At 35.7% G+C, this 26641-nt stretch overlaps 1 protein-coding gene across 9 annotated transcripts in view; it reads right to left on the bottom strand.

The window, feature by feature from the left end:
- Positions 1-26641, bottom strand: part of LOC126378044 (calpain-B-like) — a 59350-nt gene that overhangs the window by 25133 nt on the left and 7576 nt on the right. For 2 of the 9 annotated variants that reach the window (XM_050026141.1, XM_050026137.1), the window contains exons 1-4: positions 20388-20807; positions 3529-3705; positions 2970-3088; positions 160-228 (exon numbers count right to left, since the gene is read on the bottom strand). In XM_050026141.1, the coding sequence (XP_049882098.1) occupies positions 160-228; positions 2970-3088; positions 3529-3705; positions 20388-20576 (554 nt within the window). In that variant the 5' untranslated portion in view covers positions 20577-20807. Of the gene's footprint in view, positions 1-159; positions 229-2969; positions 3089-3528; positions 3706-5095; positions 5824-20387; positions 20808-21858; positions 21965-25028; positions 25195-26641 lie in introns of those variants that run through there. The other 7 variants (XM_050026135.1, XM_050026134.1, XM_050026138.1 and 4 more) reach the window with 6 other exon arrangements.

The raw sequence follows: 26641 nt of genomic DNA on the forward strand, positions 1-26641 counted from the left end.
GTCCTTTGAGTAAGACTGAAACCGCACGATTTTGACACAAAAACAAATTTCGAACAATCTGGTTTTGATATAGTTTTTAATTAATACGAAAACTTACTTTACTTATTTATATAAAAATAAATAAATTTTACAATAATAGATTTCATTGATAATATTTACCGGAAGTGGAAGACACCAGCATACTCCTCATCGAAGCTCTGGTCATCCGGCACCACTTGGAAGAACAATCTGAAACAATTACCAATACAATGACCGTGTTAATAATTAATTAACTTTTATTGCAGCGAGAGTTTATACCAGAAGACATCACATATTATTATTGCGTATGGCAGACAAAAATAAAATATCCTGCGTGGATCAAATATCCAGCTTAAGCACCCAGGGTGTTAGTGACACCGTAACGAATACTGAGGGGGATGATTCAGACTATGATTCTGAATGCCGGAAAAATCCACTTGATATCAACTACTCAGTGGTCTGAATCATCCCTGAAAGTTTTCGTTTCGACGTCATTAACAACCTGTATACAAGTATACATACATACATAATAATGAGTGTATAGAAAAGTTTTTGCATATTTGCGTTTGCATGAAGCATACTGGCCAATGTCACACGTTATCACATTTACAAATGCACTGTATGGGTGCGACGCTCGGTCATAATACCGCTAAATTACTTAAAACACATAATATAATATAAACCTGAGTAAGTTGTATAGATAAAGCTAAAGGAGCGTTTATATTTTCCCTGCAGACGCCGTCTAATTTTAAGTTATACCTGTCATTTTCTCATCCGTTGAAAAACAAAGGGACGGGTAATCGACAGGCATACAATTTATGAAATACATGTAAATTTTAAGCAGATATCTAAAACAACCGTCTAAAAATTTTACATCGGCCAATAACCCGACAGAATTAAGTTGACAGCACACGTGAAACGGTTTGCATACCAGATTTGGCCGGGTTATTCATTCATTTACACATTCTTCCTAAAATTAAGAGCTGTCAATCATCCGTCCCTTTCCTTTTCGGCGGATAAGTAAATGACAGGTATAGCTTAAAGTAAAATTAGGAGGTGTCTGCAGGAATCAGTCAGCTGTTCTTACTATAGTAGCATTACATCAATCAATCATCAACAATCAGTCATATCATATACTTACATCAATCAATGGCTGTTGATGTTACCTTGCCGAGCATGTCGTAAAAACCGATTGAGGGTGATACCTTTCACCTTTATAATATCACAGTATACATATGTCAAACACACAAACCCTCAAACACACACACGCACACACACACACGCACATAGCAAGTGGTATTTTACCTTACCTATTAATTATTATTTTTTCTTTTTATTGTTAACTTGATATTATTCGAATTTTAAATATAACAATATTCATTGTCAGCACCCTCAATTTTGGCTTTCTGCATACAACTCTTGGATGGTAGCTGGTATCCTTAGCTCAGTTTTAAAACTTTTAGGGATAACAGCTGACTCATAGTAATTATGTCACAGCCTGTAACTACATACTTATAAATGTAACAAATATTGTCGTATATTTAAGGCTTTAATAGTACAAAAATAAAGATATTATTATTATTATTATTATTCTAGGGCATACATGTTTTGCCTATCTATCTTCTCTCGTGTGGGTTGTGTGATGGATTACCAACCCCATCAACCCTGGTGTCAGGGTTACTATTGAGTCGCCAGAGGCCCATGACATGACTCATGCAACGACAACTTACTTACATTAGTAAGTAGTAACCGGGACCAACGGCTTAACGTGCCTTCCGAAGCACGTATCATCTTACTTTCGGACAATCAGGTGATCAGCCTGTAATGTCCTAACCAAACTAGGGATCACAAATTATTTTTTGTGATATTTCCCCACCGGGATTCGAACCCGGGACCTCCGGATCGTGAGCCTAACGCTCAACCACTGGACCACGGAGGCGCAGAGTGCATATCTATAAAAGCCAGGAAATACCTACAAGCTCTATATCTTTAGCCTCCGTAGCGTCCTTCCTTCAGTGTTTATCTCGAGGTCGAAGCCTGATTTCTGCAAAATCTGTGTTTTGTTTCATGTCACGCATGCGTATCTGCAGCGGATGGTATGCGGGGCTAAATCAGCTTGATATGACAGCCTTGGTACACTTGGTACTGAACCACTGACCCCATTTTAACATCCACTCAACAACCACTGACTGCTTAGGGCTTTCCATTCAACTGTCAACTAGGTCCAAGATAAATTATGAAATCCTGATTACTAAATAAAGACAGATCTCTCTCTCTCTCTCTCTCTCAGATCTAAAACTAACGAAATACATTTTCTTTTTTCTATTTAACTTATTTATCTTTAATATGCGCGGAAGAGATGTCAAGTTGATAGGTGTGAAGTTGAGTGATAGAGTGAGAAACAGTGTGATAAGACAGAGATGTGGTGTAAAAAACGATATAGTGACTAAGAAGGGAATGTTAGGTTGGTTTGGACACGTAGAGCGGATGAAGGATAATAGAATTGCAAAAGCGGTATAATAAAGCGAAAGTTGATGGTAGGGCTGGCAGAGGAAGACTGAGAAGGACTTACGATGACCAAATTGGAGATGTCCTTAGAAAAGGTTTAATACGATCTCCCTATCCATCCATAGGGAAGGCCCGTGCCCCAGCAGTGGGGACGTTAATGGGCTGGTGATGTGACTCTGAACCGGCGTGCGTGTATGAAGCGATTGATAAACGTGGAGGAAGCAAGAGAAGTGTGTCAGGATCGAAGCAAATGGAATTCTATAGTCTCTGCTTACCCCCGGTGGGAAATAGGCGTGAGTTTATGTATGTATGTAATAGATGTCAAACTACAATATTGCTTTTTAAATGAATTGCTTCTTTGTGGCAATTTTAAACCCCAGATATGGTGAGACTGAGAAATAGAAAAAGTGGCATATTTCCTAAAGAGAACAGAAAATACTCACTTCCTGTAGAGCGTGAGGTTGGCCACGGCGGCCAGCAGCCAGCAATCTCCCAGCTCACCCTGCTGGACGTCGAAGCGCGTGTACCCGTCCACGAACAACTGCGGGTTGTCGCATATTTCCTGAAAACGACAAAAAAGATGTTCGATTGATAAAAAAACATTAGGCACGTCAAAAAGCAGTCTGGCCATAATCTACTAACGAGCGAGGTACCCACTTAAATCAGACAGAAAAGATGCATTCCTCATATCATACAAACAGACAATCAAGACGCTCCAAGTGACACCTCATTTGTTAAATTCTGATTCGTGTTTTAGGAGTTAGAAGGGAACAGTCGTACATACGTAGCGGTCAAACAAGTAACCCTCCTTTTTGCTTTACCGCAGTCGGGTAAAACGCCAGTCTTCTTCTTTCGTGTGGGTTGCAAGACCAATGGCCGACCTCAGTATACAAGCAAGTAGACAGGAACGAAGCGGGTAGTAGCATCATGTGGAAATAACATATTCCATCAAGTCCTTCCGATCCTGACCTTGGCTTGTCCGATCAAGTAGTGAACACTCACCGAAGGCCTCAGCCACGTGATGGGTCGATCCAGCCTCTCCTTGTAGTAGAGACTGCGGTCCGTCGCTGGGAACTCCGGGTCCTCGAACAACACCCCATCGGCGAGGCATCGCGAGCGGATGTCCTTGAAGTCCTGGTAGGTCGCTGGCCCGAAACCTGATGGGCGGGTCTCCCCGAGCTGGCAAATAAAGAAGAATAGGTTAGTTTTAAACAGAAATGATCCTAAAGTTACAAGGCCTAGATTACACTGTCAGTCCAGTCAGTCAATCTTGACCGATGCCAGCCAGACTGATGGATGTTTATCATTCAAAGAAAGAACAGCCTCATTATCTGACTGAAAGAAATTATAATCAATCCGGACCGTCGGCTCATAGATTATACCATCAGTCTTGATGAGACGGATTGGACTGATGGTGTAACCTGACTTTAAAAAACTAAACGAACAAGAGAGTGAACGATTCTTTCCTAGACGGGAAAATAGTTTTGGAAAGTTGGAAGCGAAGATTCCACTAATGTCCGGTTTAATTTTAAAACGATCCTGTAACTGTAACGCAATATTGAAGTATATCTTCATTCCTAAATCTAAAGAGTCTTCCAAGTACATAGGCGAAACCTAAACCTTGATGGAAACCAAGTCTTCGTTAAGAGCTTCTTAAATGCGGCTAAAGTTCCTTGAAACTAAATCACAATAGAGGATGGTCTGTCACTTCGTCATCCAGTAATTAACTTTTTTAAAGACTGCATGGAACTTTGATAGCCGTTTACTTATTGACAACACTTAATCCTGAATATATTGCACTTTAACGTTTTGAACTACAATAATACACTGTGATAGCGACTTCAGATACCGATTGATAAAATGTGATATTATTGTCTTATTAACATAAAAACGGCCAAGTGCGAGTCGAACTCGCCCATGAAGGGTTCCGTAACAGCAAGTAACATAATATAAAAGTTTTTTTTTGTTCCTATACTTGAGTTGATTGAATGAAAAGTAAATTACGGTTTACGATTTATGATGTATTAAAAAAAACTACTTACTAGATCTGGTTCAAACCAATTTTCGTTGGTAGTTTGCATGCTAATCTACAACATATATTTTTTTTAGTTTTATCCTCCTCTTATTTTAGAAGTTACAGGGGGGGGGGGGGGGGGGCACACACATTTTACCACTTTGGAAGTGTCTCTCGCGCAAACTATTCAGTTTAGAAAAAATGATATTAGAAACCTCAATACCATTTTGGAAGACCTATCCATAGATACCCCACACGTATGGGTTTGACGAAAAAATTTTTTTTTTTTTGAGTTTTAGTTCTATGTATGGGGACCCCCAATATTTATTGTTTTTTTTTTCTATCATTGCGTAAAAATCTTAATGCGGTTCACAGAATACACATATTTATCAAGTTTTAACAGTATAGCTATTATAGTTTCGGAGAAAAGTGGCTGTGACATACGGACGGACGGACGGACAGACATGACGAATCTATAAGGGTTCCGTTTTTTGCCATTAGGCTACGGAACCCTAAAAATTGATAGATTTGCTATTTCAAAATATTCAAACACACCCAGAATAACTGTTCTCCTGTAGGCATGACCATTTTACTTCCATTGTAGCTTGGTGGTGTTTTAAGTCGATATTCCGTATGATAATCCACAGTCGAAATCCTTTTCACTGGACTTTTGTTTGATATCACTGGCACTTTGGTCACTATCACTTTAGGCGTAGTTTTGGTCAACGTAACTTTAGGAGATCCTATCGATTGTTTTTGAAAAACTAGATTTTTGTTCATTGAAATTTTGCTGTTTTCAACTGTGTCTATAGTTTTTATAGTCGCTAAATCTTCGACTGCGGGTGTTTCTTTGGGTTTTTCAACTTTCGTGGCCCAGAAAGGTTTGTAGCTGCTGTTTCGTCGCACATTCGACTGTTGATATGTAAAGTCTGACACTTTGGCTTTCTTGAAGTCTTCGAATAGTCTGGTGAAGAACCCTTCTTTTTCTTTGCTTTGATCGCCATTCGTAACTTTGTCTTTTTTCTTGCTTCTTGTAATCTTGCCGGATTTTGGAGAGACTATGGAAACTGACTTTTTCTTCCATCTATCAGCTGCTTTCGCAACGGTGGTCGTCGCGTAGAAAGTGTTCAGATGACCGACATCTTCTTTCCTTAGCCTTAGGAAGGTATCCTCTTCTATTTCTTTGGACATTTTCCTTTGGTTTTCCGTTTACGAATGAACGTATATTTGTAACGCTTTGTTTAAGAGCATTAGGTTAATGATGTTTTACGGAACTTGGAATCTGGTTCAAGGACTGCAAATTGCTCATACTCATTAGTGATTTAAAGTATTGTACTTTTAATTTAGGTCTGTGATTTTTAATTTATTTTTGAGTCATTAGAAGATAAATTATACCTACCTACATAATGATAGGGGGGATCAAACTGCTGCATCGATACTAAATAAGTTTACTCATTAGTGGCAACCTGGATAAGGTTACTAACGGAGTAACGGAGCAAAGAGGCCGCCTATTGTGTTTTCTGTTTTCCTATTGATCTTTACTGTTGTATATTTTGTGTAATAGCGTATATTTATGGTGTCTTTTGAATTCAAATCCGTAGAGTTCACCTAATTTAGTTTTCAGTAAGAAATAGTTATTTGAACACACGAACGCAGTGAAGAGACGTATGGTAGGTATGTGATGAAGTAACATAATATTTATGCAATTATACGGTGATACGGCTCACCACCTATCACGTTGGTCTAACAGAAAGCTCGGTGTGGCGTGGCGTGGGTATGTACCTCTGACTACCCCAATTGATATATACTCGTGAGCTTACGTTATTTTATTTGCAAAAATAAATATGAATCAAATGTAGGTATACGGTCACGAGCATTAATATGTATACACTTTGGTACCATGTCACATTAACTTTTTTGACAAATTGAACTGTAAGTCTCACTAAATGTCAAATATGTTAGTGCGACAGAGTCCTAAAGTGGATACATTATATTGCTCATGACTGTACATATAGCATGATCAGCGAAGGGGAAGTTAAACCATCTATTATGGGTACAATAAGAATAGAAATGTTTTATACTGTTATTTTCCTTTCTAACAATAACGTACATCAGTATCTACTGTAAATAAATAAATACTGTAGTTAGGTCAAGTTCAAATTATTAACTGCATACATACTTGTGTATATACATGTACTCACGCCTGTAATCCCTAATGGGGTGGGCAAAGCCACAAGTAATCGGAAGACTTGCAACCACTGCTGATACGAAGTCCTTAGATGGATATGATGAACCTTATGGTGTCAATTTATTATGTGTATTAGATTTATAGATAAATTATAGTAGGTATTATTTACTATAATTATTTACCACTCATTTTATTTTTATTTGTGTTTCAGAGGGCTCGTACTGATGTAGCTCGAATGGCCACTGCGACCTGGTTAGATCTATTGTGGCCAAATCCCTACATTTAAAACTCCTCCTCTAGACCAATCCGTTCGATTAGATCGAGTGTCTTTTTTGGGAGGAAGCTCCATGCCCTCCTGGGGATGCATTATGTGGCCCCCAGTGCTCGGCTTCTACTGTGTATGAGAGCCTCACAGCTGCACAGCAGGTGTAATGGCGTCTCATCCTCCTTTAAACAGAATCTGCATAAAGGGGACTCGGTCAGCTCCATTCTAAGTAGGTGCTTTTTGAGTCTGCAATGCCCCATGAGGGCCCTTATTAAGATCCTTACCCGCCCCCTAGTAAGACTAAGGACCACTGATGAAAATTTCTAAGAAAAAGGTCTAATCGGTTGCTTTTACTCATAAATTCATAATATTTAAAGTATGGTATTATATAAGTGTAAAAATATTGATATAAATAATGCTGTTTTTTTTCTGGATTTTTTTGGCCTGGTTACAAAGACCTTTATGCCACGTCTTCATTTTGGTGCTGGTTCCAGCACCATACAAATAGAAATATACACATAGAAACATACACTTATATTTTTTGAAATGTCTTCTTAATGTAAAGATAAATGGGTTGAAAACACTTCACATTTTTTTTAAATAAATCTTTAAGGCGGCGGGGTGTATTTGGTAGTATTTCACTTAATTTACTGGCAAGGATGAGCATTTCCAACGGAAAATGACAGTTGAAAATCATATGTTCAATATCACCAACAGTATTTTCACAGGCGGTGCACTTGTTATCCAGTATTATACCCAATCTATGTAAATGTGCAGGAGTGGTCTGGTGCAAAGCGAAGCCGGTTCATGGTCGTAATAAAGTCTCGGCTAGCAACCTTCAAATTGATATACCACGGTGAATGATATATTAAATCTAGACCACAGAATACAAAAGTTTAGTCCTTTTTGATTGTAGCCGAGGTTTTTCTTGCAGCTTCTTTTCCCCGGCTATACAGGTTGTGAGAAGCTGCAGTAGTTTTAGGCGGATGAGACGTTCGTTATGTAAATTGACGATTCAAAGTGTAACTATGTTACCTACTGAATAAAGATATTTTTGAATTTGAATTTGAATAGAAACGTTCAAATGGTCTAATTTGTGTAGCGTAGTCACGTGATCATTAAAACTACGATAATAAAGTTGTACTTACTACGGTAATAGAAGTTTACAGAAAGCTCCACAAGGTCAGAAATGATTGGCTCACGTCACACGTCACAGTCAGTATCGATTCTAAGCATACACGAATGTCTACTTACAGATAATAATCGATACCACTGTTACTGGCCAAGTAGTTAATGCCATCTTAGGTTACAATAGGGCATTTGACTGGGCCAACCCAATGGTTTTTCTTTTCAAAGTACCATTTCTTTATTATTATTTTTTTATGTATATTTGTACGCCTGTATGAAGGCCGAACACCTTTTTGTATTTAATGTGTTCTCGCAAATAAATTAATTTGATTTGATTACAAATTATATATTTTTTTAAGTATTTTAACGAAAACTTATAACAATAAGTTTTTCGTTCCCAATAAGGTCTTAAAAAGGTAAAAAAAGTGTACTGCCAACAACATCATGCACAGTTTAGAAATCGAAGCCAGTCGAAGATGATCAAAAATCAACCTCATTTTACTATTCGACTTTCTTTCGAATTTTATTTTTTAATTAAGCAACAATGAGCACGACGTTTGACCGCTTTTATTGATGACTTTACAGGACAGTTTTGTAAAATGTATCTTATTTGACTAGGTTATCAAGTAGCGTATAAATCATGTCAAAAAAATACCATAACTTTTTTTAGAATTGTGAGCACATAGAAGCCATTAATCAAGCATGGAATTGAACTTTGTTTGACGTAATTTATTGTAGATTAGCCGGATATGGCATCTAACCACTTGGCCGGAACAATATTACCTCTGCTGAACTGAGAGTCTTCTTCTTCGATCGTATGGGTTGTGAGGTGGTTGAGGATGAGTTTGGGGTTGGTACCCAACAACCCTGGTGCCAGGATTATTATTGAGCCGCCAGAGGCCCCTGACATGGCTCTTGTAACGACTACTTACTTATATCAGTAGGTAGTAACCGGGACCAACGGCTTAATAACGACCTCTATGGTCCCCGATTCCCGGTGGGAACATATCATAAAAATTACTTTGTGGTCCCTAGTTTGGTTAGGACATTACAGGCTGATCACCTGATTGTCCGAAAGTAAGATGATCCGTGCTTCGGAAGGCACGTTAAGCCGTTGGTCCCGGTTACTACTTACTGACGTAAGTAAGTAGTCGTTACATGAGCCATGTCAGGGGCCTTTGGCGGCTCAATAGTAACCCTGACACCAGGGTTGATGAGGTTGGTACTCCACCTCACAACCCACACGACAGAAGAAGAAGACGGCTTAACGTGCCTTCCGAAGCACGGATCATCTTTCTTTACTGAGAGTGTAGAAGAAACAGAAGGCATTAAGCATATCTTCGTAAAAACCGTCTGAGGGATTGTGTCTTTAATGGGTCCCAACAAGGACCACTTGGTACCGTCATATCCAACTTAGGTCTTCGTAGCAAAAGTGGTTGTAAATCTTCTGACTACTAATGTGTGCGGCCTACTGTGCGGATGATGCAGCGGTTGCGTGGAACATATCACAGAAATCACTTTGTGATCCCTAGTTTGTTTAGGACATTATAAGCTGTCACCTGTCACCAAGTTTCATTAAGGATACGAATATATATGATTCTACTGTAAAACTGTAATATCATCATCATCAGCCCATTAACGTCCCCACTGCTGGGGCACGGGCCTTCCCTATGGATGGATAGGGAGATCGGGCCTTAAACCATCACGCGGGCTCAGTGCGGATTGATGGTTATTAACGACTGCTAATGCAGCATGCAACTGTAATATATTATAATTTTTATGAGATCATTAGCATTAGTAATAATTTTGGTAATTCATTTCGTGCCATCTATTACACATTTAATGTGATTAATTATTGTTAAGAATACCTCACTATTATTTATAATTATTTTTGTTTTCCTTTTTTCAGATTAGTCAATTTTAACCTCTTAACGCCGAGATTTCCAGACACAATAGTTAAACAATGGGTTTTGGATTTTAAAAGAAAATTCGGTCTTACGACTTTAAATGTAACTGTCTTGTTTATACCGTAAATAAAGTATTCGATTTTATTATTTTTAAATTTAAATTTCACTAAACAGTACACCGACACAACACACTTATTAACTTTTGGCTTCACACTCGCTACACTGGTCCATAAAAAAAGTATTCTATAAAGTCTATTCGCCGTTAAAGGACGTTGTGGACTGACATAACAACTGATAACAACCCCAAGTTAAATGTATTGGACGTACAACATACATGTATTGTATGTGTGTATGTATGTATGTGAACAGGAAACCCCTAGAGAATAACATCGATTAATAACTATGAAAATGTTTGTCAGTATTCATTTGACGATTGCTGAAGCGTTTCGCGGTTTTACTTAATATTTGTCTGTTTAATATTTGAAATTGAAATATTTAAAAAAATATAATTAATAAAAGTGTATAAAGTGTAAATATATTATGTATTATATATAGATGATTGGGTAAGTGAATAAACTGTGCAGTGACAGGTTAGACAAGTTTTGGTATCGTTTAATAAGTATAATAATGAATGGCCAAGTTCAAGAAAGTCAATTTCGGGTCCTCTTCTAGAAAGTCTAAATATCACTACCATCACATAGTGGTAATAGTTAAAAAGATTCCTAAGTCTACTTCATTCCATTAGCCATTTAAATTGGTCTATTATAAAATCGATAACGTGAAGCAGATACAAATTTTGCTCGGTTACTTTGAAACAGTGTCACAATAAATACGCGAGGAGTGCTGCGGCACAGAACATAGCTATTTTTAATAACATATCCATTTACTTCATAAAACTTTTCAATAACCAAGGTACTAATAGAAAAGAAAATAACTAGAAACAAATAATAGGCAATGTCATTGTTTTATTGATCGAAATCATACTATTAAACGAAATAAAGCTCTGTGTATTAAGATAAGGTTGATAACGGAGCATAACGTTAACATAAATTGTTGTTTAATCCTCCTGTCTACCCTGTAATGGAATTTACTAAAATTACTGCACGCGTGTACTTTATCTTTCTAAACTTTACCAGCAAGTAAAACCAGGAGAAAAACGAAATAGCTTTTTAATTAAATGGGGCCAATATCAGTCCCTTGTGGGACACCTCATTTTCAGAGGTGTGGTCGAAGTGACAATGTCTATATATTCTGTTATCTATGTACAAATCGAACATAAAAAAATAATTATCGCCGGTGGAATAGTTCAACCCAATGGCTTTTAAGTTAATAGAAGTTTAGCTCGTAAGCGACTTTGTCCAACGCTTTTGTCTAGTCAGAGAATAGTAAGAGTTTAAACAATAAAAATGTGATATTTTTATAAAAATCAAATGGTTTTAACTGAATATATCTAGATAAAGGAACAATCTAGTAAGTATACTATAATTATAACTTTGATTTTTATTGTATTTTTGTGTCACGACTATGGCTTTGTAATTTATACATTTTAAACAATTCAGGTTAAAGCATGGATTTGTCTGCAGTAGTATTTAATATCTCAGGGGGTCTAAAAAAGCCACACTGAGCATTTTCATTTAGGAAGGAGCTTTATTTTCGATAGGAGGTTCATGTTTTTTTAATAAAGTCCAATGCACACAGAACCAGTGGTAAAGGAGTTCGTAGAAAATCGCGTCTCTTGCATATAAACTCAAACATTTCATTTGCCGTCTCTATTTGCTTTGGACTTAATGCCTCGGTTGCAATAGATGGGATATTGAACATGCCGGTCATTGCAGGTGTGTAGGTAGGTAATAACGTTAATGCTCCCTAATATTTCGGTCTAGACTGCCTCCGGGATCTAACTCAGACTCTCAGCGTGTTTTCTCTCCCCTCCGTCTAGACTTTAGACATCGGACAGGTCACGACCTGATGTTTGTGTATCATTGATTTTCCCACTCCTATTTTCGAGACAAAGGACATTAGACCAAAACGTTAAGGTTATACATAAACAGTCTTTATATTTGCTACCAAAGTACACCAAATCAATCGGAGGCACGAGACTGCAGATTGGTAGAATTAATAAAACCTAAATCAATTTAGAGAAAGACAATATTAAATTGAATAGGTCGGTACTTCACCCGTAGCTCTTGTCAAGCCAGGACGAGCGTGTTTACCTAACCTAATCTTCAGAAATTATAATAATTATAATATTCGCCTAGGATAAGTAGGTACAGAGTCACAATATGGTATAAGTCAGTGTTACAGTTTCCCTATCCTGCTATTTATTATTAGAATTAAAAAAATAAAAAATAATCCTGTCTATGCGAATTTTTCGAGCTATATCTTCGCTATATTATTATTATTTTTTTGTGCTATAATGTCAATATTTAGGTATCTATTAAGTGTATTTTTGTTTGTTGAGCAAATACTTTATTTACTTACGTAACCGTAAGTAAACGTCTTTTGAGTAGGTACTTAATTACTAATAAGTACTACAAAACTTTACGTAGTCATACATTAGGGACGTTCAAGTCAAAATGAATGTGGCGCCGAGGTGGCGCATCGTTGGGAAAATCCATATTATTTACTAGAAACAAGGAAAGACTTACCTACAAAGTAGAAAGTTCTACATTACATTTCCTTTTCTGTGTACAATATCCAGATATAGCTGTTGATTCCAGTACACACTTGCTAATTTTATTTTAAGTTATACCTATCATTTTCTTATCCACTGAAAAATAAAGGGACGGGTAATGGACAGCCATAAATTTAAAAGAACACATGTCAATTTTAGACAGAAATTTAAAAATCCCTTCTAACATTTTATATTGGCCAATAACCCACCCGCCAGAACACGTCAAATGGGCGAATGAGCGAGATGCCTTTATTGATGATGATTTTATTCGCCCGGGTTATTCATTCATTTTAAAATTAACAGTTGTCAATCATCCGTCCCTATCTTTTTCGGCGGATAAGAAAGTGACAGGTATACCTTAAAACAAAATTAGGATGTGTCTGTAGGAATCGGGACCTTAATCCCAATGAAAATAAACTCATTTTTGTATTCTCCAAAGGGGTCACAGAGCCACAAGTAATTAGAAGACAAAATACAGCCACTTTTGGTATGAAGTACACATCACAACTCCCTAGCCTTTATTGCTTTTTTTCCACGTCACCATAAAGAAGAATCTTTATCCTTGACATTAGTTAAGTATTTACGAAATAAAACATAATATACTTCGGATAACAAAATAGACTGAAAATAATCTTAACATCTGTGCAATAAAACGAGTGCGCATGCGCTAGCAATTAACATCGGTCGAGTTAGAGATAAACACGGCGTCTGAAATAGATTCCACTGGATGAAAGCTCTTACTTGCTTCCATTTCAGTTGTCATTGCGAAATCTAGACGAGATAAAAAAAATAATAATATACCTTTAAAAATATTAGGACCAATGACAGCTTAACGTGCCTTCCGAAGCACGAATCATCTTACTTTCGGACAATCGGGTGATCAACCTGCAATGTCCTAACGAAACCAGAGCTCACAGTGTGATTTTTGTGATAAATCCCTACCGGGATTTGAACCTGGGATCTACAGAGCGAACGGTATCACTGGACCACGGACAACAGAACGAACGTATGATATGTTACTTTTGGCAACTCGTCAAAATTGATCTTTGGCGTCTATTTCAATGCAATATTGATGGTTCACAATGTACTAGGTATAAGTACGTACGTACGTATTGAACTCCTTAGCAGTGAGCTGCTTCGTCATGGGATACAACAGAATCTGTGGAATGCTAATTTTTTCGCACTGGATACTTTGTCTTTGAACTTTGGGAAGACTTTGTCTTTCAATTTTGGCCACATCATTGGGTGCTGACGGACAGTATGTTTGATAGTAGATAGCAATATCGAACTGAATAAAACCATCGTCGAGAATATTAAACATGCACGAACATCCTGATTGACACATTTTTATTTTTACATATTATTTTGTGTTAATTTTTAATGACAATTGTAAATAAATCTAGTTGGTAAGGATTGCGATAAAATCTAAATATATAAAAGGAGAAACTGACTGACTGACATATCAACGCACAGCCTAAACGGCTAAACGTAGGCACTTGAAATTTGGAAGGGACGTAGCTTAGGTACCGTAGAGGTGCACTAAGAAAGGAATTCCCGAAATTCCCACGGGAACGGGAAATCTAAACCACTTAAGTTAGACGCTTGAAGTTTGGCATGCAGGTACCTTAGTAAACTTAAAGCTTAGTTGCAACAGGATATTGCAAAATTCCCACGGAAACGGGAGTTAGTGGGAAGAAACATTTGTATGAAAAATTGTATGAAAAAATCTAAACTGCATAAGTTACATGCTTGAAATTTGATATGCACTCCCACACACACAAAGATCTCTCTTTTATAACACGCCACGCGGACAAAGTCGCGGGCAAAAGCTAGTACAATATAATTAAGGTGTCATACTAATTTACCCAATATGAGGGATAGTTTTTATCCCGGAAATCACCCGTTAACTCCGCCCTTTTATATAATCACCCCAATTTTTAAGGGGATGAAAAGGAGGTGGAAAAAAGGAGGCGGAGGTGCATCCCTCTTCTTTTGTAATTGTTTAGTGGAAAGGGTATAGCGAGGTAAGGAAGACGAAATGGCCCCCATGGCCCATGACGGAATTATCATTTGTATTGGTATTGGCACTCTAAAAGAATACGAAATGTAAGGTCGTTGACCCCTGACCTTGACCTGTCTTTGAGATATTCGAGAAAGTTCGTACGCGCGCCGAGTTTTTTCAAAATTTTTTTTCCGAAAAACTATAAAAGCTAGAAGGATGGGACCAATTGCGTATAATTAGGGATACTTTGAAAAATATTCTGTATTTTTTTCAGAGTTCTGGTGAAATGACAACTGTGCAAAATAATTAAACAAAATATAAATATATTTTTTTAGTACTGTTCTATTATGTTTACCGCGCCAAAAAAAATATATAATACTCTTTGATTTATATACTTACACCACACAAAAACTGATCAAAATCAAAGAGGCGCTTCTTGAGTAATTATGAATTTACTTAGTGTGCGTACGGCTGGTAGGAACTAATTAAAGAGGTCGTTTTTAGATTAATTATTATAATTACATGTTAAACAGAATTTTAATCATCATCATCACTATTTTCATTTATCACAACATTGATTGCATCATTTGAAAATATTTTCGACAGAATTTCAGCAGGACGTAAAATGCGAGATAGATATCTCGCATGAGCTAAATAATATAATTATTACACTTGCGATATGAAAATCGACTTGCGAAAATCGTATTTTGGGCAAAAGAAAACCCATTTATGCAAACTGTTTACAATCTGTACTACGAACGGGTTTATAGTTGATTTTGCTGGGCCAATTTATGGTACGGAAAATGATGCCACTATTATGAAGAAAGTGCTACAGGATGCTAAACTTAAAACTCTAGTTCGTAGTACAAATTGTAAACGGTTTGCATAAATGGGTTTTCTTTTGCCCAAAATACGATTTTCGCAAGTCGATTTTCATATGCCGCAAGTGTAATAATTATATTACTTAGCTCATGCGAGATATCTATCTCGCATTTTACGTCCTGCTGAAATTCTGTCGAAAATATTTTCAAATGATGCAGTCAATGTTGTAATAAATGAAAACAGTGATGATGATGATTAAAATTATGTTTAACATGTAATTATAATAATTAATCTAAAAACGACCTCTTTAATTAGTTCCTACCAGCCGTACGCACACTAAGTAAATTCATAATTACTCAAGAAGCGCCTCTTTGATTTTAATCAGTTTTTGTGTGGTGTAAGTATATAAATCAAAGAGTATTATATTTTTTTTTTGGCGCGGTAAACATAATAGAACAGTACTAAAAAAATATATTTATATTTTGTTTAATTATTTTGCACAGTTGTCATTTCACCAGAACTCTGAAAAAAATTCAGAATATTTTTCAAAGTATCCCTAATTATACGCAATTGGTCCCATCCTTCTAGCTTTTATAGTTTTTCGGAAAAAAAATTTTGAAAAAACTCGGCGCGCGTACGAACTTTCTCGAATATCTCAAAGACAGGTCAAGGTCAGGGGTCAACGACCTTACATTTCGTATTCTTTTAGAGTGCCAATACCAGTACAAATGATAATTCCGTCATGGGCCATGGGGGCCATTTCGTCTTCCTTACCTCGCTATACCCTTTGATATGATGTTATTGTCATAAATACTTTCTTTCTTTCTTTTTTTTTTTGTGTGTGGGGGCCCTTGTATAATAAACTATATATATTTTTTTCTATTCCAAGCTAGTCGTTTGTACTTTTATGGCTGTCCAATCTATAATATTAATATTTTTTTATTTTATTTTGTTGCATAAAAAACCGGACCTGTCAAGTTACCAGGTTAGGTAAGCGGGATAACAGGTGGACTGCATAAATTGTTATACAAACATACTTTTCTATTAAGTTTTCCACGCGTCTCTTGCATTTAAGCATGCAATGCAACCTAATGACTAAATTGTCTTTAGTTTAGTAGCTATGTCGACCCGCCTTTCATGTTCAATTGGTAAATTACTGCATGAGACACAAGGTCGCGAGACAATTAGGTGGGATCATCCTAGCAAAACAATCGTAAAGGATGATTTTATACGTTTATCTAGAGTCTAGGACATCCTACTAATATTCTCGTCGTTAATTTAAGAGCCAGCTCTTGTCGGTGTAGCATTCTCCATGCTACTTTTTTAGGGAAAAATAGGGCAGTAGTTTCCCTCTTGCCTTCCGCCCTGCAGTGCTCTGTCTGGCGCTCAGAGTAGTCTATTTCAAGGCCGTCTTATAAATGCTATCCTCCTGATATTATAAACGCGAAAATGTACTTGTTCTCACAGAAATCTTGGTGAGATGTGGGTACTTAGTTCATCTTGCAATGGATGTACCGCTGACTACCCCGATTGGGATATAGTCGTGAGCTTTTATATTATTATTAAGTTAGTCCAGACATAGGTATGGATGTTGGTTACCCTTTGACATTGTAAAGAAACTTAAAACCTGGTTAGGTATAAATGTGAAAAGTCTTTCATAAAAAAACCCGCGCATTGTTTAAATATTTCGCATATTTTACCAATACACCTGGACAAACATACTAAGTCAGATTATTTCCTCTAGATAAGTTAAAGGCCAAGCGAATAACATGCATGTGTCATTCATATAAATATTAGATATTACATGCCACGGATTCTTTCGATGACTAGTAGCCGCAATATTGCGTTGGCTGTAAATTACAGCTTACCTACTTATTAAATAAATCAATACTATTATAGGCTAGAGGAGAACCTATTCAAATGAATATTCTATTTATATTTTGTTAAAATTGTGTGTTAACGTTGTGTTGTGTGTTATTATTTGTGTTGTTAGATGATTTCGTGCTCCGAAGGGCACGTTAAGCCGTCGGTCCCGGCTATTAGCCGTAAAAACACCTCCACCAACCCGCAGTGGAGCAGCGTGGTGGAGTATGCTCCATACCCCCTCCGGTTGATTGAGGGGATACCTGTGCCCAGCAGTGGGACGTTATATAGGCTGTTTATTTTTTATGTTATGTGTTAATATTAAATGTATATTAAATGTGTTAAATTGTTATATATGTATATATTCTGTATTAATATAGTTTGTTTTCATTTATAGTAAATGCTGTACGAAGTCTTTCTATTTATAATGCTGTCTGTAAAAGTTTCATGTGTATTGCTGTATGTGTATCTAAATAAATAAATGAGATACGTTTTACGAAACGTGAATACAATACATTTCTATGGAATTTGAATACACACAATCCCCGAAGAAGTAAACAGAGGTGTTCAGTATACTATACATCCATTCCTCGCCAGCTATGTTTAAGTCCCATGTAATAGGGGGCAATAATATTTATATTAAGGAATATGAATACATTGGCCCCGATTCCTGCAGACACCGTCTAATTTTATGTTAAGTTATATCTGTCATTTTCATATTCGTCGAAAAGGAAAGGGACGGATGATTCACAGCTCTTAATTTTAGGAAGAATGAGTAAATGAATGAATAATCCGGGCGAATCAAAAAGGTACGTCGCTGGTATGCAATCCGTTTGACGTGCTGTCTACTTAACTGTGTCGGGTTATTGACGGATGTAAAATTTTTAGACGGTTGGTTTAGATTTGTGCTTAAAATTGACGTGTGTTCCATAAATTTTATGCTTGTCGATTACCCGTCCCTTTCCTTTTCGGCGGATAAGAAAATGACAGATATAACTTAAAATAAAATTAGATGGTATTTACAGGAATTAGCACCAGTAGGTAACTAACACATAACATTTTATCAAAGACAGTACAGTGAAGTACATTAAAATTCCAAAAGGGAAGGAGGGTTACAATTATTCCGAAAATATATTTACCTACCAAGAATATTTTTTTTTTCATGACAGTGTTTCGTAGGTGCTTTGAGCACTTGAAAACTTTCTAAATCAAGAAGCAAGGAAACCAAATCGTACTCGGTTAAGTGTTCTGTATTCTGAGTAGAGCAACACTTTATGTCTCATTGACTGATCACCAATGTAGATTGCTGGTTTCCGCCCATTAAACTAACACGGAATTGAAGGACAATGCATCACGCGAGCACAAACACGCAGAAACGATAATATTACGTCTAAAAGGTACATTCCGCCCCGCCCCGATACGAGCTTGAGTTACCTCACCCCCTAAAGCTAATAAGCAAGGACCCATTGCACTAGGTATTATACCAGTAGTGTTCGATAAATCGCGTAATTTAATAGAGCCTTTGGCCATTAAGAAGTATGGGACCCGCGCGGGGATTGGCTGTTTCGCTCAAAGCCAGCCCAATACAGGTTAGGTCACCTTCGAAAATGCATTTCTAGGGAATGTGGGTTTCCTCAAGATGTTTTCCTTCACCGCTGAGCATGTGATATACATTTATGGCTTTAAAGGAAGAGTATCAGAATGATATGAAAATAAGACGGTAATGAAGTATGGTGTGGCGCAAGACAGTTACGTGTCGCTTTAAGAATTAATAAAAATCTAATTTTCGTTATTTACACGGTTGATTTCGCCTATTACCTATGAAATTTGTGCCCGGTTAATGGCAATAGACTCGCTCTCTATTTATTACATGGGGCATAAATATAGCTGGTGAGGGGTAGGTGTATAATACTATACACCTCTGTCTACCCCTTCGGAGGTGAAAGAGCAATACTGTTATGTTATGATTTCGCCTTTAGTTTATAGTTAATATTAACAATGATCAAAAACTTGAGGTTGAGACACTAATCTGAGCGAATGATATACTTTTCCTTAGAGCAATTGATTCTCCTACGGAACGCTATTTCCCTACTAATTTACTTTTTCGACCTTGGAAAACCATGTCCAATAGATCAATTATATACCTACACACAAAATAAATGACGCTCAGGTAGTTTGAGTCATTAGTTGTAGCTTCAAGATCATCGTAAGCCAATAACCGACGTGGGTGTGGCTGTTCGGCCGTCGAGCCGTTGCCCACGCGAGGTTAGGTCGAGACGATAATATCTTCTTTTTTATAATATACTTTTATGTTTACCACTGCTAGAGCCGCGAAAATAATAATAATTAGTAAAAGGTCTAATTTGACTAAGTCATAATAATATGATGCGTTAGATTTTCGCTATTGTCTGATTTTTATCCTAATGTAAATTTCATCAGTCCTTACTTCCTTAGTGTTTATCCAGTTTTTCACCTGTGATTGTCTTATCATAGATTGCAGTTAAAATATATAATATAATAACGTCGAATAGGAGACTTCCTTTTATGAAGTTGGTTTAAAAAATATTTTTGTGGTACTAGGTATATCTGACAAAACTTAGTAAGACATACACAAAGTATTATTGATTGAATGATTGATTGATTGACATACTGATAACTTTACACAAACTTTTCACTAATATTATATCCATATCCAATGTACATATTGTAATTTAATACATAACTAAAATGTAAAGTATTTCTTACGATGACATATTACCTAGGCGCCATTTTTAAATTTTACAATGAGTGTTTCGGCCATTAACCTTCCAAATCGGTTTCAAGGTAGATTAGATAAATGTAAACAAAAAGCACATTTTCTACATGTCTCGTGATCAGTTCTTTTACACAATTTCGTGTGCTATTTTTTCGAATTATTTTTAGATGTTACGAAATGAATAAACTAGTTAAGTTACACTAGTTAACAAAGAATATTGCTGCTTTAAAACTTTCAACTTACCACTTTGTAATTCTTGATGCTCGGTAGGAACCGTTTCTGTTCCACTTCTTTCTTCTGAAAGACTTCACTGATGATATTTCCCAAAGCCTGTGCCCCATATTGGAACAATGCCTGGCCTCCTTGTTGCAAAATTTGTTTTCCCGCGCCTTGCAAAAGCGCGCCAAAATCAGCGCCTCCATTTTGCCCCATCTTGAGGTCTTTCACTACACTTTATAGTCTGTAACGCTTTATGCTAAGCCATGTTGGATAATCTGTAGAATTTATTTATTTTAAATTTTGGTCTAGGTTTTTTATGATGACAGTTTTATTGTTATGCTGTGTGTATTCACAACCTGACTACAGTAAAGCTACTGCATAAAAATAACGATTTTTTTAAATTAAACAAGCAAAATCTTTATATTTTTTATACTTTTTTGATAGCCTTGTTGATATGAAATAGTGTCCTCATTACATCACAAACTAGTACACAAACATTTCATAAAAAAACAACACTATTTTTTTTAAATAAAATGTCAAGACACAAGCAACACAGTTAGTCAGCCAGATGTGTTCACAATACTAACTGTGAGAAACTGTGGAGGCCATGTTAGATTTTATTTAGTGACATCATCCATTATACGGCTGCTAATTGTACCTGTATGGCAATATTGTATTTTTTTTCAATGATACGGGAAGTATTAAATAGAAGTTCTACATTTTGATATATGAAGTGAAATAAGCATTATTGTTATAATATCTTGTACTTTATTCTATAGATATTATGAATGAATAGTGGTATGGCCAGTCAATTAAAAATTTTAGCGAATAAGATAATGAGACAAGTACAAAAGTAAAGCAAATTATTACTGTTTATTAAATACTAAATCATACCTAAAGTATAAAAACAAAAGTTGGCATATCATGAAAGCAAGCTATAGACACTGCAAAAGACCGCGAGGAGTGGAAATCTGTTATTCGAGCCCTACATTTCAACAGGGGATAATAGGATTAGAAGAAGTATCAATTAACAGTAAATGAATGAATGAATGGTTGACACAGTTGTTGTTAGTTGTTCCCATTGATTTAGGGAAGGCCTGTGCCCGCCCAGCTACTGGATGTCATATAGGCAATTTATGTTTGTATGCTTAGTTGTATCAATGTTAAACACTACCATACTTCAACCAATTAATTTATTATTATGATAATAAAGATTTACTTGGATATAAAATGTATTTTAAGTCTAAACTTCAACCTACCTACCCCTCTTGTCAAATATTTAAATAGTACCCTGTAGTAGAACCTAATAAAATAATGAATATTAACTACAATAATAATTTACTTCACCATAAATGGCTACAAGCAGAAAGAATATTTATTTGTTACCTTAAAAATGAGAATATTTTAAAGTTAGAAACATCAAGGTTAATAACTTTGTACTGTCCGGCATATTAGAAACATAAGCATATAAAATCGTCGCGACTAAATAACTCACTTCTTAGTAATTTAGGTCAGTAGCTCAAATAAATGGAAAGAGGATAAAATATGCATAGAAGCATGGTTTCATGGGGCGACCACTTATTTTTACATTGAGAATAGCACATATGGGTCATACACAAAACGGGGTTCAAAAAATTGAAAAATAAAAAGATCCCAATTTATTGAAAATTTGTGTTTATTTATTAGAGATCAATCAAAATGTCCCAATGACAGTAAGAAACTAGATCGTTTTAGGAAATTATAACAATTATGGCACTTTTTAAATTTTTGATGTTCACAGAAGTGACATAAGCCACAGAAAAGATCAAAATCAGTCAAGAAATCAACATTACTCCTTCTAGACACTTATGTTTTCCATTTATTTTATGTTTATACTAGTATAAACTCTAGAGCCCCTTCGCATAGGTAGTGTATTATGCGATTTTCGAGTAGACAGCTTTAAAAAAATATATAAGTACTCCACACAAACTTACACCTTTTATGTCACGTTACCTCTTTGTGATTTTTATTTCTAGGTTGTAAAGAAATGTGGTAAATATTTTTTAATTTCTTTAAATAATGAACATTTTCTAGTACTTTGGAATCCCATCTACTTGTTAAAACTATAGAAGTTTCATACAAACTTTGCAACCTCTTTTTACTCCCTTAGAAGTAAAATTTCGCAAAATCCCGTCTTAGAGAGTATCTATATCCTAAAAGAAACCCTATGCCCCATGCAAAATTAAAGATTACTTGTAGTTTCTGAAATTTTCTGATGAGTGAGTCAGTCAGTCAGTGAATGAGTAACCTTACGCTATTATAGATTTACATACCTATCTTAATTATTGACTTATTTCAATAAACTATAACAAAGGTATATCAAATTAAAGGTTTTAACAAAAACTTCGATTTTAAAAGCCATAAGTATGTTAAATTACTTATCAAAGAACCACGTGATCAGAAGCTACAGTACCTATCCATAGAAGACAAAAAAATATTTATCAGTAATCGCTGATTCTTTGGTGGTAAGTTTTCATGATCACCATCATCAAAGATTGCTGGATATTTTTTAGCATACCTAGATGGTGAGATTTCGTCAATTTACCATAAGCTCCACGAGTAAATCTCAATTAGGGTTGAGTGAGGTACAACCATCGTAAGATAAACTAAGTACCCTCAGACTAGCCCAATTGGAATATAGTCGTGCTTTCCGTTAGACCAACGTGATTCCTAGATGGTGAGCCGCGTCGCCATCTATAATGGTCGGTATGTGGTAAATTACGTCTTTCGGTTATTTTAGGTGGTGAGTGCTTATCATCACATTCATCCGCTGGTCGTTTTTCAACAATTTTGGGCGGTGTCAAAGAAAGGGAGTCACCAAAGTAGATATTTTCAAACACTAACCTTTTTCGTGCTGTAAGTGGCTGACGTACAAACATAGGTTCCAAAGATGGTGTCTAAAGGTCCAGTGACCGTCGAAGCAGAAAGGGTTCCAAGAGAAGAAACAACTGAACTGGCCATAGTGGGCCTGGACCCTAATGCAAAACTCGACGGAGTCGCTGGATACAACAATTGGCGTTTGGCCGTTTTGAAAATGAGGACACTTAGTGCGAGCGGCACATAGTGTACCAGATCAACCTTTTTGCATGGATTGTGTTAGGAGCTCCAGAAAATTTGGTGATTTTGAAATGTCCCTTTAAAAAGGGAGCAGTATTTGCATATATTTTGTATTTCAGGCACATGCACATCATCAATTGGAATTACCATAATGCCCTTGCAATTGGTTTTTCCGCAAACTGTAATGGTATTAATAAGTATAAGTCTTTGAAAGCCGGAGGAAATAATTTTATTTGTTTTAGTACAAGTTTTAAGTCGGCACAAATGAGTACTGGGTCATATATTAAATATTGAGAAACTGTGCTGATAGATGTCGTATTTATTGTATTCTGTGATGGATGAGAATCAGTAGAATACTTAATAAACGTTATTGTGCAAAGATAGTTGTCCTTTTGATCCACCAAAATGATCTGACTGGACTTCTGTTCCATATTTAAGTATACTTATTCAATAATTGTCGGCAAAACCGATATGTAGTAAGTAGGGCGTAAGGTTATGCTTCATGAATCGAATAGCACTCTAAATTAATTATTTTTTACTTGAAACAAGATAATCTCGATTTTGAAGGCATGCCATAACAAGATGCAAGAAAATACAAATTATTTTCATTAAAATAGAACCACCTCAACAAATAAATAAGTCTAAAAAGCCCCATTTCATGTGATGACAATTAAAAACATACATTCTGTGGACATAAGTATCTCTTGTGGACACGTGAATTCACAGGAAAGATATCCACAGAAGGGAATAACGAATATGAAATGAACGACAGTTTTTTTAACTTTTGAAGTTAGAAGAGAAGAAAAGTGGATTTGTAAAATAATCCCCGTAGCCCTTTAGGGCGGTATGTTTTTACTAATATTAATAGTCTACATATCAAGAAATACTAGGAACAGGAAAGAGCCACTGAACTCTGACAAAATTAATTAATACTAGATAAATAGTTGTATAAAGATATATTCTAGACGTATCTCTGGTAAATCGATGCCGGAAACCGACACCTAATCGGTGTGGCCAGTAAAAAATATATAAGTTTTGTGGTAGTTTTAGCAGATGGGAAATTCGGTCAGTTTTTTGGGTCCACAGAAAAGTCGCTAACCCATATAACCGAATGTTTATTTTATTTTTTTGATTGTTTAACATGTTCAATATTTTTAAGTTTTTAAAATATTATACGTTAGGATAAAATACAATATAGAAGGAAATAACCTTCCAGTTTGTATCTTCCAAAACAAAGCATAGCCCCTTAGAATATAGTAACCACGGATCTGAACAGCCCACAGAAGGAGACAATTTAACATAAATTAAAATAATTTAAATAGTAAGATAAATCGTATATTTTAAATTTTCAGTGCAATATAATAATAATCGTTAGTTTTTGCGAATATGAAGTAATATATAATTATATAGACTATATTTTTAAAGTGATCACATCTGAACACGTGTTTGTGTATGACCAATATATACTTCGTTAAGTAGGCAAAACAAGTGAGATCATCAGTTAACACTAAAATTGCACAGAAATCGTATTGGAATTTGACACCATAATAAACTCTAAATTTCTATTACAAAAAGCTTTTGATTACACAAATCATCTCACACACAGCACAACAATATAAATGCCATCACTTTAGACACAATTTAAACAAAAATAAAGTTATAATTTACGAAAAACTAAATAATTTGTTGAAACAGCACCACTACCGAAAAATTTCACACGAAAATTGACAGAAATACCACAGTCTGAATCAAAAAGCTTAACGTTGTAACAAGACAGTATGATCTTTGTGACCTATTCAACGTAGCAGGATTACACGCTTAGAATATTGCCAGGCAGAGTATGACGTAAGCTACTAAATTGAGTTGCATTGATTTACCGGCTAAGAATGATTGTTTTAAGTCTGTCTGTATGAAATGAAAAATGCTGTAATTTATTAAATTTGTTTTTGGCCTAGCTTTTTATTTAACTATGTTTAATTTAATAGTTTAATAGAAGTAAATTTTGATAAGGTAAACCTAGCAACATTGATTGATTGCGACCTTGAGTACTTCTAATAACCTTGATGAAAAGTGGTGTATCTTAAAAAATATGTAAACAAAAGCTATTTAAGTATAAAGTACTGAACAACGATTATAAATAATGTATGTATATTATGCGTAGCTATTTTTATTTAGTTGAACGGCGATTAAGTTAAATTAAAATAAAATTTAAACCTACGTCATTAAGTTGTTGAGTCAAGCAATGACGACGTACCTAGATTACTCACAACACAATCACAAGTTTACATTTGAATAAGCAAATTACTAGTCTTTAAGATAAACGATAATTATTGTGTAGAGTCATTAGATAAATATGGCAAGCCTAGGTACTAGGTACCTACCTATATAGGTAGGTATCAAAAGTAACATAACATAATTATTATCACGTTTGTATTCCTGTAGGGGTAGGCTGAGTATAAATAATTATATGTAGGTATCCGCTCCTCGCCAGCTATGTTAAGCTAGATGAGATGATTTTTTGTTATAGCTGTCATATTATTATCTAAAGTACATTTTACAATAATGGTCCTAAGGGATTTTTTAATGTTAAATCCGTTTTTATCGTTTAAATTCGGAATGTTCTTTGACTTGTTTTAAACAAAATTAGTAAATAACCTTTTACTTTCAATCTTTAAACAACTTATTGCCCAAAAACTTTAGTAGGTTCATGTTTACGTAAAAGGTAGCGATTCCCAAAAATGGCCTGAGCAAGCTTGTTTCGTTAACGGATTGTAGTCTGACTGTCGCCATCTTGCCTGCTCTTGAGGGTCACGACACGAAAGTCCACTTGTAGGACATGGTAATGTCATAGTAGCTTGCTGTCGCATGCTTTTAATAACTTTCGCATATTTGTTTTACTTTTTTTTTCTAGTATTGCAAAAAAAAACTTTTTTTTATTTTTTAAATTGTAAAATGAAATGGCATGAGTAGAGTCATTTTACAGACACGCTACGGGCTGTTATAAATTAGGTCAAATTAATTATTTTGTTTGCATATTTTAGCCACGTAATGGTGCTAATTCCTGTAAATACCATCTAATTTTATTTTAGGTTATATCTGTCATTTTCTTATCCGCCGAAAAGGAAAGGGACGGGTAATCGACAAGCATAAAATTTATGGAACACACGTCAATTTTAAGCACA

Source organism: Pectinophora gossypiella, chromosome 25, assembly GCF_024362695.1.
Source record: "Pectinophora gossypiella chromosome 25, ilPecGoss1.1, whole genome shotgun sequence".
In the NCBI taxonomy this organism is placed as follows: Eukaryota; Metazoa; Arthropoda; class Insecta; order Lepidoptera; family Gelechiidae; genus Pectinophora; species Pectinophora gossypiella.